General features: G+C 36.4%; 1 protein-coding gene and 1 long non-coding RNA gene across 2 annotated transcripts; both read left to right on the top strand.

Moving 5' to 3' along the window:
- Nucleotides 1-9,911: 9,911 nt before the first annotated feature.
- LOC110900726 (extensin-like) lies at nt 9,912-10,367 on the top strand. The gene has a single exon (XM_022147596.1). The coding sequence runs from the start codon at nt 9,912-9,914 to the stop codon at nt 10,365-10,367; it is 456 nt and encodes a 151-aa protein (XP_022003288.1).
- Nucleotides 10,368-15,868: 5,501 nt separating this feature from the next.
- Nucleotides 15,869-16,182, top strand: LOC110902583. The gene is made up of 2 exons (XR_002571232.2): nt 15,869-15,929; nt 16,005-16,182. It is a non-coding gene; the product is annotated as an uncharacterized LOC110902583 (long non-coding RNA).
- The last annotated feature ends 1,986 nt before the right edge of the window (nt 16,183-18,168 follow it).

Below are 18,168 nucleotides of genomic sequence, written 5' to 3'. Positions count from 1 at the left end.
GCTAACATGGTTTTAAAACGACATGAAAAAGAATTTAAAACCATGCTTGAGACCTTAAAGAAAGACGATTCTGAATTAAAGAAAACTGTTTTGCAAAAGTAAACAACCATTAAAAATTATATTAGCATGCTTAAAGAAACGAAAAAGGAGTTAGCCTGTGCAACGTAGAACATGATGCGATCAAACTTAAGTTGGATAGCTATTCTAACTCACGATACGTGTTAGATCACATCCTCCACATACAAAAGAAGAAAGGCAATGTCAAATGCATTGGATATCAATCGTGTCCTCCGCTAATAAGACACAATTATACTAAGTTGCCTAATGAGGAGGATATGCCTCGTTTTGAGCCATCGATTTCATTAGATATTGAGGAATTCGCAGATGGTCTTGGATTCAAAAAGGGCATACCTTCCGATCCAGCTAAATCAGCATGTGTGAAAGATTTAACAACCGAAAAGAATCATGATCCTCGAGTTGTTGAGGATGCTGATACTTGGGATGATGAATTGGAAAAGGATGAGCAGAAACACTCCAACATAGTGACAAAAGAGGAAAACATTCCTCTCGAGAATCACAACTTGTGTGATCCTCCAGTAAAATCTACTGAGACTGTTTCGGTAAAGTCTGTTCTAACAAAATCCGATGATATTCCTGTGACAAACTCTAAGAGTGTGAATTTGCTGTACACTCTGACTAGTGACAATAAAATTTATTCAAACAAAGATTTTCCAATTCGAAATGTAAATCAATCCCTGATTGATAACGTTTTTGAGGAATCTATAAGTATGTTTTTGGGAGAGTCGAGCTTATGAGTTGTGGTGACACAATGTGCTCCTATTCCAAAGACTGAAATCTGAACACAACATGGAAATCAAAAGCCTTCAGTCAGACAATAGAAAAATCACGCTACTGAAGAAAAGAAAAAGGGCAAAAGAGCTCAGAACAAGTAGAAGATACAAAAGATAAACTTCGTGAAGTCTCGAGGGACTGATAAAATTGAAAGTTTTGAAAAAAACCCCAACACGGATTTTTGTTAAACAAGTCCAGTTTTTGAAACGAAACTGTCAAAACAATCATGCACAACACGCAAATCGTGCTGACCCTGGACCAAGTACATTGAGATCATGAAGGGAAAAGAAAAGGTTGATGACCCCCATGGTAAAAATTACCATACAAGATTTGTTTCACCAAAACATGACCCCCGTCTTATTAAACAAAGAGAAATGAAACAGAGAAAGAAACAACGAAAAGAAGTTGAAAAGGTTTTAAAACCGGAGGTTGTCCAAACACAATCTGTTAAAGCCAATGTAAAATGAAAAACAAAAACAGATTTGGAAACCGAAATTAGTAATTGTTTCGTGGGGAGCTCAATCAATTCCTGTCACACCCCGATATTTACCACATTCGCCCAGTAGGCCCGGGTGGGGAGTATCGTGACGTAGATTGGTATCAAGATAAGCAAACACACAGATAGCACAACGAAAGTCTTCAAGTTTAAGATATTATTACAAACATAAATGCCTGAAAGTTCAAATCAAATAACAATTACAGACTGTTTGTAATAAAGATCCATAGGCGGACCGAAAATGTACAAAAATGAGATCAACAGACTACTCGGCTATATGCAAAGGAGTTGCAAATTCCTCTTCTAGCATTACCAGGCAACTTCCAGCCTATTTAGTATCTTTGCAACCTGTAACTTAGTCTTTTGCAAATACGTCAGTTTACAATGGTAAATACAAATCACCGACGCATTTTAAAAATATTTCAAAATTGTTTTAATTGCATAAGGCACAAGAATTTTTATAAAAAACTTGGGACAAGTAAAAATGATCTTGTATACAGTTTTACATGCCTGTCAATACATATGGGGCCCGGTACTAAACACCGATAACATGATTAACCGACACGCCACTTAAACCCACAAAGGGGTATCCCCAATATGGGTAAGAAAAACATTTTATAATAGCATTAGCATCTGTCAGGTGTATGCCTACACCCCGTGCTCGGTCGTGGCCATTTGCAATTAAATAAGCCGAGGATATCTAGGACACGGTTGCGTTAACCCCCAATGTTTAAGTTATCAGGCAAAACAAATTAAAACGGGTTATGAAGATTTTGTAGTCACAATCGAACATATGATCCCATACCCGACTAAGCGGTAATAATTTACCGTATCCCAAGTCCGTATAGGGAAAATAGGTTAAGAGTATTTACCTGGCTAAAACTCGTCTTAATATGCAAGAATTATAAATAGCTCAGCCGTAATCAACTAACTAATGTTGGTTTCAATTTACCGGAAGGCCCTAGTCTGGAATGATGGTATAAATAACCAACTAGAATGTCAACGGGTCCTATTCAAGTCGTAGACTTGGACCAGTTAACCTAAATTATTGAAAACGGTATGATACGCTTGATTAAGCGATGACCGAAATAGAATGTAGTTTAAACCCAACAAGTACTAAGACTTGTATAATATGGGTAAACAATATACATTCTGGAATTTGAAGTAAAAATGATAAGATATGACCCGTTTCGGTAAACTTACGTAAACTAGTTACATAAGCTTAACCGTACGCATATAAGCGATATCGGGTAACCGGATGAGTCATAAACAAGTTCTATATGCTAATATACTTTAAATAAGTTGTACAATTAGTAGGTTATCAACTTATATAAACATTACGGTTTTAAAATCAAAATATGCCCCATAAGGGCATTTTAGTCATTAAGCGGCATAGTTTAAGAACTTGCGTATAAATCTGATTTTTGATCAAGTACCTTCTGTAAAAATATTTTAATTATGTTATGTTATCAGTAGGTAATAACTTTTGATTGATAGTTATGGTTTAAAACCATACTATGCGCCAAAAGGGCGTTTTGGTCATTAAATAACATAACTTATGATCTTGTATCAAAACTCGGGTTATGAATAGAATTATAATACCAAAATATGTTAAAATAGTAACATATCAGTAGGTATTCATTTTGCAAGTTCATCTTTGATTAAAACCATGTTTTATGCAAAAAGGGCATTTTGGTCAAAGTTAGGCATAATATACAAACTTGCATAAAAACTTAGAATATGATTATGATCATATAGTATAACCTCAGAGGGTTATCCTACATTATAATATGATCATAATACAACTTAAACTCAATATCTAACTATGCTAAATCGGGTCAGAATCGAAAGTCAAAGCAGAAGTCAAACTGCTTGACTTTCGGTTGCGAACCGACCTTAAAACTAGAAATGACGAGCTGAACATGTTCATACATGTTCTAATATTAATTACCAACTTATTTAAGTGTCAAAACATGGTTTGTAACATTCATATAATCAGTTTATAATGTTTGCGAAAAACTGACTTTTGACTTTTTAATTACGATAACTTTGACCCGTCATTCGACCTAGTTCACATAATTTTCGGATCAATACCTACCTAATTATGATCATGTAGGCATGTTCGGATTGGACAATGGCTAGACCATAATGTTCTAAACCAAAAGTCAAAGCAAAATCAATTTTGCTTGACTTTCGGCTATAAAAGCCTATAAAACGAAAATGCACAGGAAAGGAACACTTACAAGTGATCCTTGGACGAATATAGACTGAGTTGGATGCTCCTTTTAGCTAGGAACTTCCAGAAGAGGGAGATAGAATGATAAAATGAGAAGATGCAAGAAATGAGGTTGCATTCAACCTCTATTTATACTTGAATGGGATTTTTGAGATTGTTCCAGGTGTTAGGAGAGTGTTTATGTTCATGGCAAGTGTCATGGAACGTGGCAATAGCAGCCATGAAGCCCCTAGTTTCGAATAAGTGGTATACTTGGAGTCCAAAAAAATTTCTGACACTGGCAACCTTTCACGGACCGTAAGGGGTAACCCTTTGCAGTTCGTAAGGCCTGCTGCGCACAAATGATCCTGCTTCCTTGCGGACCGTAGGCATATGCCTCTATGGTCTGTAACCGATCAACAAAGTTAATTATTAAACGTCTTACGATTTGTAAGCCAAAAGCTATACTATCCGCAAAGGTCACTCAGAGGTTAATTAAATTAGTATGTTGACACTTTCAGTCCCTCCACATTCATACTTTCAATAATTGGAAAAATTAGTCCCTCTCGGCCAACATTAGGCACATTTGGGAGTATGGACACATGTTGGTACATTACCAGACACGAATTTACGAGGTGTTACATCTTCACCGCTTTAAAAGAAATCTTGACCTCGAGATTTTATTCAGAAAGATGGGGGTACTTTTGTCGCATAGTGGACTCAACCTCCCATGTATATTCGGGGCCTCGACGGGTATCCCATTTAACCTTTACAATAGGTACATACTTCTGTCGGAGCTTCTTAACCTGTTGATCCTCGATCGAAATCGGTTTCTCAACAAAACTCAGGTTTTCATCAATCTGCACATCTTGATGTGACATTGCTAGCGACTCATCGGCTAGACATTTCTTTAAATTACAGATATGGAACACATTGTGAATTCCACTGAGCTCCTCTGTCAGATTTAGCTTATAAGCTACCGAACCGACACATTCGATTATCTTGAATGGTCCTATATACCTTGGGCTTAACTTGCCCTTCTTCCCGAAGCGCATCACGATTTTCCATGGTGATACCTTCAGCAAAACTCTGTCCCCTACTTGGAACTTAAGAGTTTTCATCTCTTGTCAGCATAGCTTTTCTGCCTATCCCTGGCAGCTTTGAGATGATCACGGATTTGCACAATCTTATCTGTAGTCTCCAGGACAATCTCTGGTCCTGATACTTGTTCTTCCCCAACTTCAGCCCAACAAACGGGCATTCGACATTTCCTCCCATACAAGGCCTCAAAAGGAGCAGCCTTGATGCTCGTATGATAACTATTATTGTAGGAGAATTCAATTAGGGAGAGATGGTCATCCCAACTACCACCCAAGTCGATCACGCATGCCCTAAGCGTGTCTTCCAATGTTTGGATTGCATGCTCACTCTGTCCATCTGTTTGAGGATGATAAGCATACTGAAGTTTAATCTGGTGCCAAAAGATTGCTGGAAACTTTTCAAGAAATGAGAGGTTATCTAGTATCTCTATATGATACAATAGATACTGGCACACCATGCAGGGATATACTCTCGTCCACATATAACTTAGCCAACTTGTCGGAGCTATACGTCTCCTTTATGGCAAGAAATGAGCTGACTTTGTCAGTCTATCAGCGATGACCCATATCGTGTCATTACCACATTTGGTCTTAAGTAACTTGATGATCAAATCCGTAGTTACCATTTCCCACTTCCATGTAGGAATTTCAAGCTGATGTAGCAGTCCTGACGGCTTTTGATATTCAGCTTTAACTTGCGAACATGTCAGACACTTAGCTAAATAGGAGGCTATGGATTTCTTCAAACCCATCCACCAATAGTTTTTGTTTAAATCTTGATACATTTTGTCAGCCCCAGCATTTGTTCGTAAGGCAAATAAACGGGTTAGTAGAAGGGATGTTGACATCTGAATGAGCTGAAGAGGTTTTCAAGAATATTTTAGGATCACTCTCTGTTGATTTTGATGATGGTATGATTGAATAGCTTGCTCAAAATATGGATTTAGTAGCCATTTCAAAAGCTCATAGTGGGTCGGAGGAAGAAGGGGTTATCTCATTGAATATGATCATCTTGGTTTCTATCTGACTGACTAAGGGAAAATTACTGTTTTTGCAAATAATTTGTTTTAGGCTTTAAAAATAATTTTTTGCTTCCTGATGTTAAATTTAGTTTCACTCTTTGTTATCCGTCTAAAATTAATTTATTGTTCTTTTGAAGTTTTATTTTATTTCAGTTTTTAACTTAAATGTTTATTTTTTTTTTAAATTAAGTTAATTTTGAATATTTTAAAACTTAATATGAACATAAATTGGAAATGCCATTACGAAGAAAAACTATAGGTAAAAATTAATCAAAAAAGAGAATAGAAAATTACCAGTTTTCATTATCAATCTAAAGATACAACAATATCTATCATAGAAAGTTTGGAAGGATTCGATAATACGATTGTTCATTTATGTACTACAAAGATTCAGAAATCTTTCAAAAAAAAAAAAAAAAAAAAAACTAACTTTTTTAAAGAATCTTCAAGATTCATTTGTGTTCTTGTTAATCAACTAAAGCTTAGAAAAAACGTCGTTGTAACTGTTGTGATTCATTTGCGGATCATGGGACCGGATTCGGAAGGCCCAACACCACCACACTAGCTACATTTGTTCATTCAGAGATACTAGATCTGCTGTTCAAAGTAGTCTTCTATCATGAAACTGGAGAAATTCATGGTAATCCCAACACCCTTTGAACTTTGAGATCAGTCCATATTCTGATTAGGCAAGTGGCTCTAAATTTCCCAATTTTGTGCACTGCTCTCTAAATTTCCACCATTGAGTTCTGATCAAATTGGACTTGGACTGGACTTCGGCTTTTCTCAAAGAGATCATCATACATGCAATGTCGCATAGGACCCAAAAGCTAAAGATTGAATTCTTGAATGACAATCAAACAAGGAGTGAACTTGATTTATCTTTGTTTCGATCTTGTTATCTTGAAAACACTTTTTGAACATTGACTTTGGGCTTAAAACAAGTCCATCTCCAACATGCGATTTCTGCTCTGGCCAATTTGAATGTTGAGCGCATTACATTTACGTTGCAACATCCTAATGAAGGTCAGTTTGTGATCTCTGCACCAAGGATCTACTCTTGTATCGGATTGCTCGGTTTTCATTATCTGCCAAAGATATTCATTCATTAAAGATAATCTGCCGTAAATCTCTTGAGAAGCAACCCAATTTTATCAAATTGATGATCAATACATTCCAGCAACTCTATAAGGCAGCTATAAAAAGATAAAAAAGGCAGATAGAAGTCAGGATCAATTCAACCAAAACATTATACAACTTTTTCATGATTCCAAACCAGATTCAGTATAATTGTTTTTACATCTTGCTGACTCAATCAATCCTAAATATGCCTTAGAATTTTAGGTTTGATCATATTCAAATTCAAGAATGTTAAAAAAAGTTTCTTGGTCAATAATTTTATTTTATGCAACCAGGATTATAGGATTATAGGATTATAATAATAAACAGCCAGAGCCGGTCCCGAGACTCAAGGTGCATAGTTATCAAAGGCCACTCAAGGCGCATAGGCTTCGCCTAGGGCTTAGGCGAGAAGTGCAAAAAAAGCACGAGCCCGAGAAATAAGCGCATTTAAATAACAATAAAAATATATATATTATGTGTAAAAAAATAATTCTTTTTTCAAAACACTAATATATTGCAACACCAAAACTTGAAACATAACACCTTTTTCTTAATTTGAATAACATAATCTACTAAATAAAGTACCAAAATAATGTCAAATACCAAAACAGTATAATACAAAAGCTCTTCATTAATTATCAAAACCAATAGATGTATTAAATATTATTAGATGAGTGTGAGCTAATTTAAAAAGGATTCATTAACATTAATTAACATATAAAGTTCAAAAAGTAATTATTATTTAAAAAAAAGTAATTAGTAGTAAAACTTGAAAAAGTAAGTAACTCTACACTTAAGAAGTCACTCAGATATGCTCCTAAGAAGACCGACAGACCCTAGAAGACCGACGGACGGAGAAGACCGGGAGCTAGAAGCAGATCATTTCGATGAGGACCAAAGGGTTAGCAGGGGTATTACGAAGTTCTACGTGGCTAGGTTACCAGAGAAATGTAGTTCGAAGGATGTCGCGGAGGTCCTAGCGGCTTTCGGGGAGGTGGTCGGGGTATATATTGCGAGGAAAAGGGATCGAAGGGGCAGTCGGTTCGGGTTCGCAAGCTTTAAAGGGGTTGGTGACCCGATGGAGTTGGAGAAGAAGATGAAGAACGTTTAGATGGGAAGCTTTAAGTTGTTCATTAATGTAGCGAGGTTTTCGGTAGAGAACGGAGAAGCGTGGGAGAACTTGGGTAACATCAACGCACTTGGAAAGGAAAAGATGAAGAGTCAATGCAATAAGGAACAAAAGACACACGAGGACAGGAGATTCAAGTCGTTCGTGTCAAGTTCTTTCTCTTAATTCTGTAAAAACATTTAATTTATGTTATTATAATAGTGGGATATCAAACATATATGTGGTTTATGATTTATGACCAAACTATGCTCTGAAAGGGCATTTTGGTCATTTCACATAAGGTTTTAGGGACTTATTTGGAATTCTGAGTTCATGACTTATACCTACTGTAAAAATATTTAAAATAGTTTGTAAATTCAGTAGGTAACAAGTCTTGGGTGCTAAGTATGGTTTAAAACCATACTATGCACTTAATTAGCGTAAATGTCGATAAATGACGATGTTTCCGAAGTTTAAGTGATTCTGATTTTGTGACCAACTTTGAAGGGTCAAAATATTTTATTTTTCATAATATATCAGTAGCAAACGGTTTTGCATGTTAATTATATTTAAAAACTCATTTTATTTGCAAAAAGGGTATTATCGTCATTTATAGGCTTTATACATGAACTCAAGGTTAAGGTCAATATATAAATCTGACCCAACATCCCAATAAATCCTAAATATGATACCACAACAGTAGGTAAAGAGTTTTATGTCAAAATTATGTTTAAAACTTGATTTACATGCTAAAGGGCATATTAGTCCTTATAAAAGCATAAATTTCGATTTATTGCATAACTTCAGTTTAAGACCAGATTGTAAACATCAAAATATTCCAAATATGTTTACTAATCAGTACTTAGTCCACTTGCATTTTCATTTATATTAAAAACCTTATTTTTGACAAAATAAGGCATACTAGTCAACATAATGCATAATAACGGAAACATGCATTTAAATTCGGATTACAAAGTGACCATGTAATATAACCTCAGATGGTTATGCTACAACATATTATGGTCACAAAGGAACCCTAATGTTTAAAGGAATTAAGCTAATTTGGGTCAGAACTGAAAGTCAAAGCAAAAGTCAAGCTTTTGCGACTTTCGGTTGCGAACCGAGCTTAAACTTAGAATTGTCGGGTTCACAATAGCACATTCCTTAGACTTCCGAGTCTAAGAAAATGACCTAGGATTAATCTTAATCTTATTTGGTTTATATATAGTGTTTTGCTTGTTTGACAGGTTCACACATAGAAGATGCCGCCATGTGTTAGAGGAGGAAAAGGGAAGGGTCCTATGAGAGGAGGACCATCTAGCTAGGCGGGACCTTCTCACCGCCGCATGCCATTGGCATCATTTGATTCCGATCCTTACGACGATTGGAGACATTCACTACAACCCGCTAGGCGATCTATCTCGTTGTGCACTTCGCCATCTTACCACCATTCCTTTGGGCCACGACAACCACAAGAACCCCAACACTCTCACCATTCGCAGCATTCACACCATTCTCATCATTCTTCTCACCACTCCTATTCCCAGGGTCACTTTGACCCTAACGACTATATCAATTCACCAGAAGGTCATAACCTGTTGGGTCCTGAAGATCATTTCTCTGAAGATATGGATATGGATGAAGATCCAGATCCAGCCATGCTGCCATCTGGGACGCCTACGCATCCCATAGACATCTCAAGTGGTTCTTCCTTTGCGGGATATCCTTACCAATGTCCCGATGAAATTCAAGAATGGTGGGGGCAGTGGAAATTTGTAAACACTCCTTCCTACCACAACACCCCACCACAACCTCCATTAGAGGAGCCACACTTTCAAGCGGTGACACCACCACCACTACCAGCAGAAGAACAACTCCGCCACCACCAGAACCACTAAGGCGGAGGAGAAATGCACACATGTCTGTGTGAGGGGGCCCACGATTTAGCTCCCCTCATGCTTCAAGCAACTATCCTCCCATCCTTGAAGATCCACAAATGGGTGGACCTTCAAATGTTGTGCCGGAAATCGACATCACACCGGCCACCTTTGCACCACCACCGCATCCGATGGGTTTCGAAAACCCAATCCTTACTTACCCAGATACGACTAGGTATAACCCGTTCGAGCCACAAGCTCCTACATGTTATAACTACCAACCGCCTGCTTACGACCCATACAAAGCAGTCAACTATAATGCTCTTTATCCTTCACCTTTCCCACCTGCATACCTAACTGGGTATCCTGCGTATGGGTATCAATACCCTTCATCACAATCACTGCCACAACCTCAACCTCCACCTCAACAACAACAACCACCCCAACCACAACAATTAGAAATTTCACAGAGGGTGCAAAATACTGAACGTAAGGTGGAAAGAGGTGAGGAAAAGACTCATAAGTTTCTTAAGGGTCTTGCAAAATTCATCAAGGGAAAGAAGAATGACGATTGAAGATATCTATTTTTATTTGTTATTTTAAGTCCCTGCGTGGACACTTCCTTTTAGTATTAGTCCCTACGTGGACATTATCTTTATGTATCAGTCCCTATGAGGACTTGTTTTTCTTTTTAGTCCCTACGTGGACAATTTATGTTATTTAAAGGGGTAACTTTGTAGAAATGTAATGAAGTTTGACAATTGTTCTAGTTAAGTCACTTAAGTCACTGAAACTTTTTTTGTCTCTCTAAAGACACTAAAGTTTTATTTAGCGTTTTAATACTATGTAATTATCAGGTTACTAAGTTACAATGATAATGTGTCATGTTTTATTATTTTTTAATCTTTTATCTTTAATCTGGAATATAAAATATATATAATGACTTGGGTAAAAAATATCATATTTTTTTTTTAAATTTTTATTTTCGGTTTTTCTCTTGTTTCACACAGCAACCGATATCTCTCTCCTTTTGTTATTTTTTTATTTTATTTATTTACTATTTATTGTCTGTTTGAATGCCTCAACAACACATACATATTATTTTATTTTTATTGTATTCATCAAACATTTATTTAAATCACAGCGTTAGAATATATTCAACATAAATACCTATTTTCTGGATAAATCATTTAAATTATATTTTGATTTTATAAAATCCACCTTATCTATACTACTTTAATAAACATATGTGAAGGACAAGATGGTAATTGAACAAGGTGTTGAAAAAACACTTAATGCACAATGTACAACTGTTAAGGCACAAGAAAACACAAACCCTTTTACCCTTTACAAGGGTATACATCTGCCGTCCAAATGTTTTACTTTCTCACACGGATCAACATCGGGACCGTCCATTTGACTTCACACGGATCACCATATGCTTTCTCTCTCAATGCTCACACATCTCACAAAACAACATCAGATCTTCTTCTCTCTCTCTTCTCTCTCTCTTCTCGGCGATCTAGGGTTTCATGAGATCTATCACCAGATCCGTTTGAATCTATCACCAGATCCGTTTCATGAGCAGATCTAGGGATCCACAGATTTGAACAAGGGATCCGTTTGATGTTCTGATAAGTTGCAATGAGTGTTATATATCTTACCATGTTCTTTTGTGATTCTTACTTTTTTGGTGAAGCGGTTGACGGATGTTCGAACGACGAAATCTGGGGTTTACGAAGGATTTTCGCATGTGTTTTGTGATGAATCGACTCAGGTTAGGTTCTAAATGTTGATTTATCTTTAATCTTGATGTGGATTTGTTAGTAGATAGATGCGGTTATTTCAAATTAGGTTGAAAGTTTTGTGATATTTGAATTTGTATTTTTGGTGATGATAGTTAGGTTAATTTCAGATATGACATAGTGAAAGGATAAATTGTTTTTGTAGTTTTGATTTTACTTTATTCTGTTATATTTTGATCTTTTCCTTCATTTTTGGGACTGATAAGTGTCATGGTTTTGTGAAAATCTGAGGTTTACGAAGGATTTTCGCATGTGTTTTGTGATGAATCGACTCAGGTTAGGTTCTAAATGTTGATTTATATTTAATCTTGATGTGGATTTGTTAGTAGATAGATGCGGTTATTTCAAATTAGGTTGAAAGTTTTGTGATATTTGAATTTGTATTTTTGGTGATGATTTTTGTAGTTTTGATTTTACTTTATTCTGTTATATTTTGATCTTTTCCTTCATTTTTGGGACTGATAAGTGTCATTGTTTTGTGAAAATCTGAGGTTTACGAAGGATTTTCGCATGTGTTTTGTGATGAATCGACTCAGGTTAGGTTCTAAATGTTGATTTATCTTTAATCTTGATGTGGATTTGTTAGTAGATGCGGTTATTTCCTACATCCGATGTTTTAGTTAGGATTTACCTTTTTAATTTTTTTTATGCTTACTTGTTTGTTTATATGTCACATGCAGATTAGTAAGACAAAGGTGTTTCTAAGGGCCGGACAGATGGCAGAGTTTGATGGTTGTCGGACTAAGGTCCTAAGTTATACGACCTAGATGGCTTGGATGTTTCCCAAGTGTTCTATGATGCATAAGCTGAGCCTGTGAGGGTATGATGCATAAGCTGAGCCTGTGAGGCTATGATGCATAAGCTGAGCCTGTCGACTCTATGATGCATAAGCTGAGCTTGTGTTCTTAATATGTCTGAACTGAAACTGTTAAGGCTATGATGCATAAGCTGAGCCTGTGAGGTTACATATGTGTTTCTTGTGCTTAAAACAGCTGTACATCATGCTTTAAAGGTTGTTTAAGTTTAGTGGAAAATTACTCTTGTACATCATGCTTTAAAGCGGGGTTACATAACACAATAGACTGTGATGATGATTGTATTTTGAGGGTACATAGAAGATCCGAGTAGCATCTTGGCGGGGCAATATCCAGGTTGCATAGTTCTCACTTTGCAACCGTGTGTTGCAGCCATGGCTTTACCCGTAGTTGTGTTCATCTCTCAATTACATGTCTGAGTCTTCCAGTTGTAAAAGTATTATCACAGATTCACAGATCTAAAAGTACATGTCTGAAAGACAGCTTGCTTGCTGCAGTCTCTATAAAGTACTATACGATATATCACTTGGATGTTTCCCAAGTGTTCTATGATGCATAAGCTGAGCCTGTGAGGCTATGATGCATAAGCTGAGCCTGTGAGGCTATGATGCATAATAGACTGTGAAGTGAAATGGACGGTCCAGATCTAGATCCGTGTGATAAAGTTAAAAAAATGGACGGCAGATGTAGATCCGTGTAAAGGGTAAATGGTTTTGTGTTTTCTTGTGCCTTAACAGTTGTACATTGTGCATTATAAGTGTTTTTTCAACACCTTGTTCAATTACCATCTTGTCTTTGATATATGTTTATTAAAGTGATAGGAAGAGCTTGACGGATGTTCGAAGGACGAAATCTGAGGTTTACGAAGGATTTTCGCATGTGTTTTGTGATGAATCGACTCAGGTTAGGTTCTAAATGTTGATTTATCTTTAATCTTGATGTGGATTTGTTAGTAGATGCGGTTATTTCAAATTAGGTTGAAAGTTTTGTGATATTTGAATTTATATTTTTGGTGATGATAGTTAGGTTAATTTCAGATATGACATAGTGAAAGGATAAATTGTTTTTGTAGTTTTGATTTTACCGTGTTCTGTTATATTTTGATCTTTTCCTTCATTTTTGGGACTGATAAGTGTCATGGTTTTGTGATAATTATGATATTTAGGTCATTTTTGGGGATGATAAGTGTTGTAGCTGAGCCTGTGAGGCTATGATGCATAAGCTGAGCCTGTGAGGCTATGATGCATAAGCTGAGCCTGTCGACTCTATGATGCATAAGCTGAGCCTGTCGACTCTATGATGCATAAGCTGAGCCTGTCGACTCTATGATGCATAAGCTGAGCTTTGTTCTTAATATGTCTAAACTGAAACTGTTAAGGCTATGATGCATAAGCTGAGCCTGTGAGGTTACATATGTGTTTCTTGTGCTTAAAACAGCTGTACATCATGCTTTAAAGGTTGTTTAAGTTTAGTGGAAAATTACTCTTGTACATCATGCTTTAAAGCGGGGTTACATAACACAATAGACTGTGATGATGATTGTATTTTGAGGGTACATAGAAGATCCGAGTAGCATCTTGGCGGGGCAATATCCAGGTTGCATAGTTCTCACTTTGCAACCGTGTGTTGCAGCCATGGCTTTACCCGTAGTTGTGTTCATCTCTCAATTACATGTCTGAGTCTTCCAGTTGAGTGTAGTTCAGAGTTTGTAAAGTGTGAGTAGAGTGTAGATATCTCTGAATTATTTATAGAGACTGAAGCAAGCATGCTGTCTTTCAAGCATGCTGCCTTTCAAACAGTGTATGGAAGAGTGTTGATATATTATAGAGACTGCAGCAAGCAAGCTGTCTTTCACACAAAAGTAAAGTGTTGCTTTTTCCTGTTGATTGTACTTCCCTGCTTTTGGCATCCCTTTTTGTGAGATGTGATGTTGTTTTGTGAGATGTGTGAGCATTGAGAGAGAAAGCATATGGTGATCCGTGTGAAGTCAAATGGACGGTTTACGTAACACCCAAGCTATGACAGGTCATCATTCCAACGAGCTATCTTAGCAACCCAGTGTTAAAGGTCTTCCTTTTAAAAGGTCGAAGAACAGTTCAGGCTTGACCATAGATGCGGTCTCACCATCCCATGTCAGATTCAAAAACAGTTCAGGTATGTCACTCGCAACTCGCAAGGAAACCATTTTTTAGGATCTGAATTTAATTAGTTATACCTTTGGTTAACGACTGTCACGATCACTATTTTTACAGAACAAGCTCACTCCGATCTTCTGGCTGCCGGAGAAAGTGTATCTGCTTGGAGAGTCTCGGAATCGGCTTTAGTGACGCTGAACGCTGCTTCATTCGAATCGATGGGGGCTTCATATGCAGAATGTTCCGTCACTTAGTGGTCTCATGCTCACTCAAGCAGAGGTAAAGTAAAGTTTATCATCATTCATCAATTTTCTTTTCTTTTTTTTTTAGAATAAAGGTTTTTATATTTGCAACTTGACAAAATGTCATTTATATTAAATTTATTTTAAGTTAATAGTGTACTGGTTATAACTAATATCAAATCTTTACTAATACTTGATTTCTTTTTATCATGGTTGACTTTGCGAGAACTAACGGAGCTTGTGTTCTTAATATGTCTGAACTGAAAGTGTTTGAGGCTATGATGCATAAGCTGACTCTGTCAGGTTACATATTTGTTTCTTGTGCTTAAAACACGTGTACTTCATGCTTTAAAGGTTGTTTAAGTTTCGTGGCAAATTACTCTTGTTGTGTACTCCGGATTTTGTGTTCTTAATCTGTCTGAACTGAAAGTGTTTGAGGCTGTGATGCGAAAGCTGAGCTTGTGTTCTTAATAAACATATGTGAAGGACAAGATGGTAATTGAACAAGGTGTTGAAAAAACACTTAATGCACAATGTACAACTGTTAAGGAACAAGAAAACACAAACCCTTTTACCCTTTACAAGGTTATACATCTTCCGTCCAAATGTTCTTAATCTGTCTGAACTGAAAGTGTTTGAGGCTGTGATGCGAAAGCTGAGCTTGTGTTCTTAATCTGTCTGAACTAAAAGTGTTGAGTCTATGATGCATAAGCTGACCTTGTGTTCTTAATCTGTCTGAACTAAAAGTGTTTTGAGGCTGTGATGCAAAAACTAAGCCTGTGTAATCTATCTGAACTGAAAGTGTTTGAGGCTGTGATGCAAAAACTGAGCCTGTGTAATCTATCCAACAACTCAAGCAAATGTTTTCTTTGCATTTTAGGGGGAACATGGGTGCTTCTCTCCCAGGGCATACAAAACATAGGTTATTGGCGGCAGCTCGCCATATTTAACATATAAAAAAACTTTATATGTTAAATTTGGCGGGCTTCCGCCAATGACCTGTGTCTTGTATGCCCTGTGGAGAGATGCACCCATCTTCCCCCTAAAAAACATAGAAAACATTTGCTTGAGTTGTTGGACCGAGCGAACCTTGCATAATGCGTCAAGGGAAACTATTGGTCGAGCGAGACATTTGTTCAGGTATCCTTATTTCATGATAAAATGATTATGAATAGCTGTGCATAAACTAATCGCAAGTTTGTTTGGTATATGCAGGGTAATAGGGAACAGAGGTTGAACCTGTGGTTTGACGCAACAAAGAACTTCCGTACTTACTCTATTCTATGACTACTGCAGTGACACCGGTCGGCTTGAATCGAGCCCAAATCAGTTTTCTGGATTTGAAATGATAGCCATTCAAGTTTATAATAAAAAGCAATCATGCTGTAGTGAACTACTTTTTAAAAAAAAAAAAAACAGATGTATGTATGTATGCATGTTCTGATTATATATTAGAAACCACCTACATATTTCTGATGCTTGAATGGGAACGACTATTGGACCAACAAAAACAAGATAATTTCATATTTATGATGCTAGCTACCAATATGTATTCATTATTGATTATCTTGTATACACTTGTACGAAGTGTCATGCACAGCAAAAGGTATAGTTATTCTTTGTGTGCATTGCCACTCAAGTTCATTGTTTGGGTCAACTAACGGGTCAAAATAGGCTTTCGAACTCTAAAAATGGATCTTCGGAATCAGTTAGTTGTAGCAAGAAAATGGTTGGTTGGGTTATGTGGTTAACTTTACTAGATATGCCATCACTTCATCTGTTATAAAACACAATATTGACCCATCGGTTGGCAGGTTTCAAATCTTGACTTGACCTTTAGAGCATATGTATTGGTAAATATCTGCCAACGTGCAGTAAGTAATCAGACAGCGTTACCTTTTCAACACTTAACATTTTAATGTTGTTTTTGTAGTTATGTTTAATACAAGTATAAATAGTTGGACAAAGGAACCTAAAATCTTGACCCGGATTACAATTTAAATTACATAAGGTACTAATAGATCCTACTTGACCCGGATTACATCTCTAAACAATGAAACCCTAAAATCTTGAGCCATTTTTCTCTCTAAATTCACTTGCTACAATTTATCGCGCCATATTGAAATCGAAGAACAACAAACCTATAGGTGATAAACTAACGGTAAACGAGTATCCTATTGTAAATCGTCACTCCCGCCAAACCTATAGGTGATAAACTAACGGTAAACGAGTATTCTATTGTAAATCGTCACTCCCGCCGCATCGCGCGGGTAAATGGCTAGTCTAAATAATATCCAATCCAATTAAGCATGAGATGAAAATAAAAATAAAAGAAAGAAAACAATAACCTGGTGACCTGGTAATTACATATTATTAGAAAACAAACCTAAAGTTTAGTTACTTTATAGAGACAAAAAAAGTTTCAATGACTTAATTGAAACACTAAGCAAACTTGGTTACATTTTTATGAAATTTTTCCTTATTTAAAAGACCCGTTTAGGGCAGTTTTGTAATCATTAGTATTATTAATGGAAAATTTCTTTTGAAACTTATATATATGTACTTTCATTACAACAACGTGCAAACAATCATTTCAATTTTAATTGATCTACCAAGAAATTCCAAAAGAATCTCTTGAAGGTATAACATAGCCTATATGTCAATATGAACATGGCTATGATGGTAAAACCTTCTTAAGACAATAAATCCCTGTTAACATCTAGAACACATTAACACTCCTGGCAGTGTGTCTTGAGAAACCACACAAGCCTTCAAAGTACTTGGATTCTTCCAAGTCTTTATATAGCCTAAATGATCAATGTGAATCATGACTGATATCATCAAATATGATGTTCATATTAAAGTATCCATTAGTGATGTTATTATTTTGCCTACGGGCCAAGCTATATCGTTTTTCATAATGGCGACAGTCGTAGTCTATGACTCTCCGGCAAAAGGTGAAGAACTATGTTCAAACCTTAAAGCCCTCGATCCAATAAGATCATGACTTATATTTTAAAATTTTCCAAGTGACAAGGCCTTCTGTGCCATTTAAATTCCTTTGATGGTTCTTTTGTAACCTAGGTTAACTATAATAAAATTTCAAATAAACATTCTTCTGAAATGTTAAACCTATTAGCCTATGTGGTTTATTTATACCATGGCCAGTTAATCATCCACTATGATGATTCACAACAACTATACGAGGAGAAGTGCAAGGAAGTGGTGGTGTCGGATTTCGTCAAGGCTTTCGAAGATTTTTATGACAAGGCCATCGTTGGCAGAGTTAAAGATTTGTGGACATTGAGGAAACTTAATGTGCAAATGAAGGAAGCAGACTATAGAGATTCGTAGATTAAGTATCTTGGTGGCATGTATG

The sequence above is a fragment of the Helianthus annuus genome, chromosome 13, assembly GCF_002127325.2.
Source record: "Helianthus annuus cultivar XRQ/B chromosome 13, HanXRQr2.0-SUNRISE, whole genome shotgun sequence".
Taxonomy (NCBI): domain Eukaryota; kingdom Viridiplantae; phylum Streptophyta; class Magnoliopsida; order Asterales; family Asteraceae; genus Helianthus; species Helianthus annuus.
Note: the sequence above shows the minus strand (reverse complement) of the source record. Positions and strands in the feature narration are given on the sequence as shown.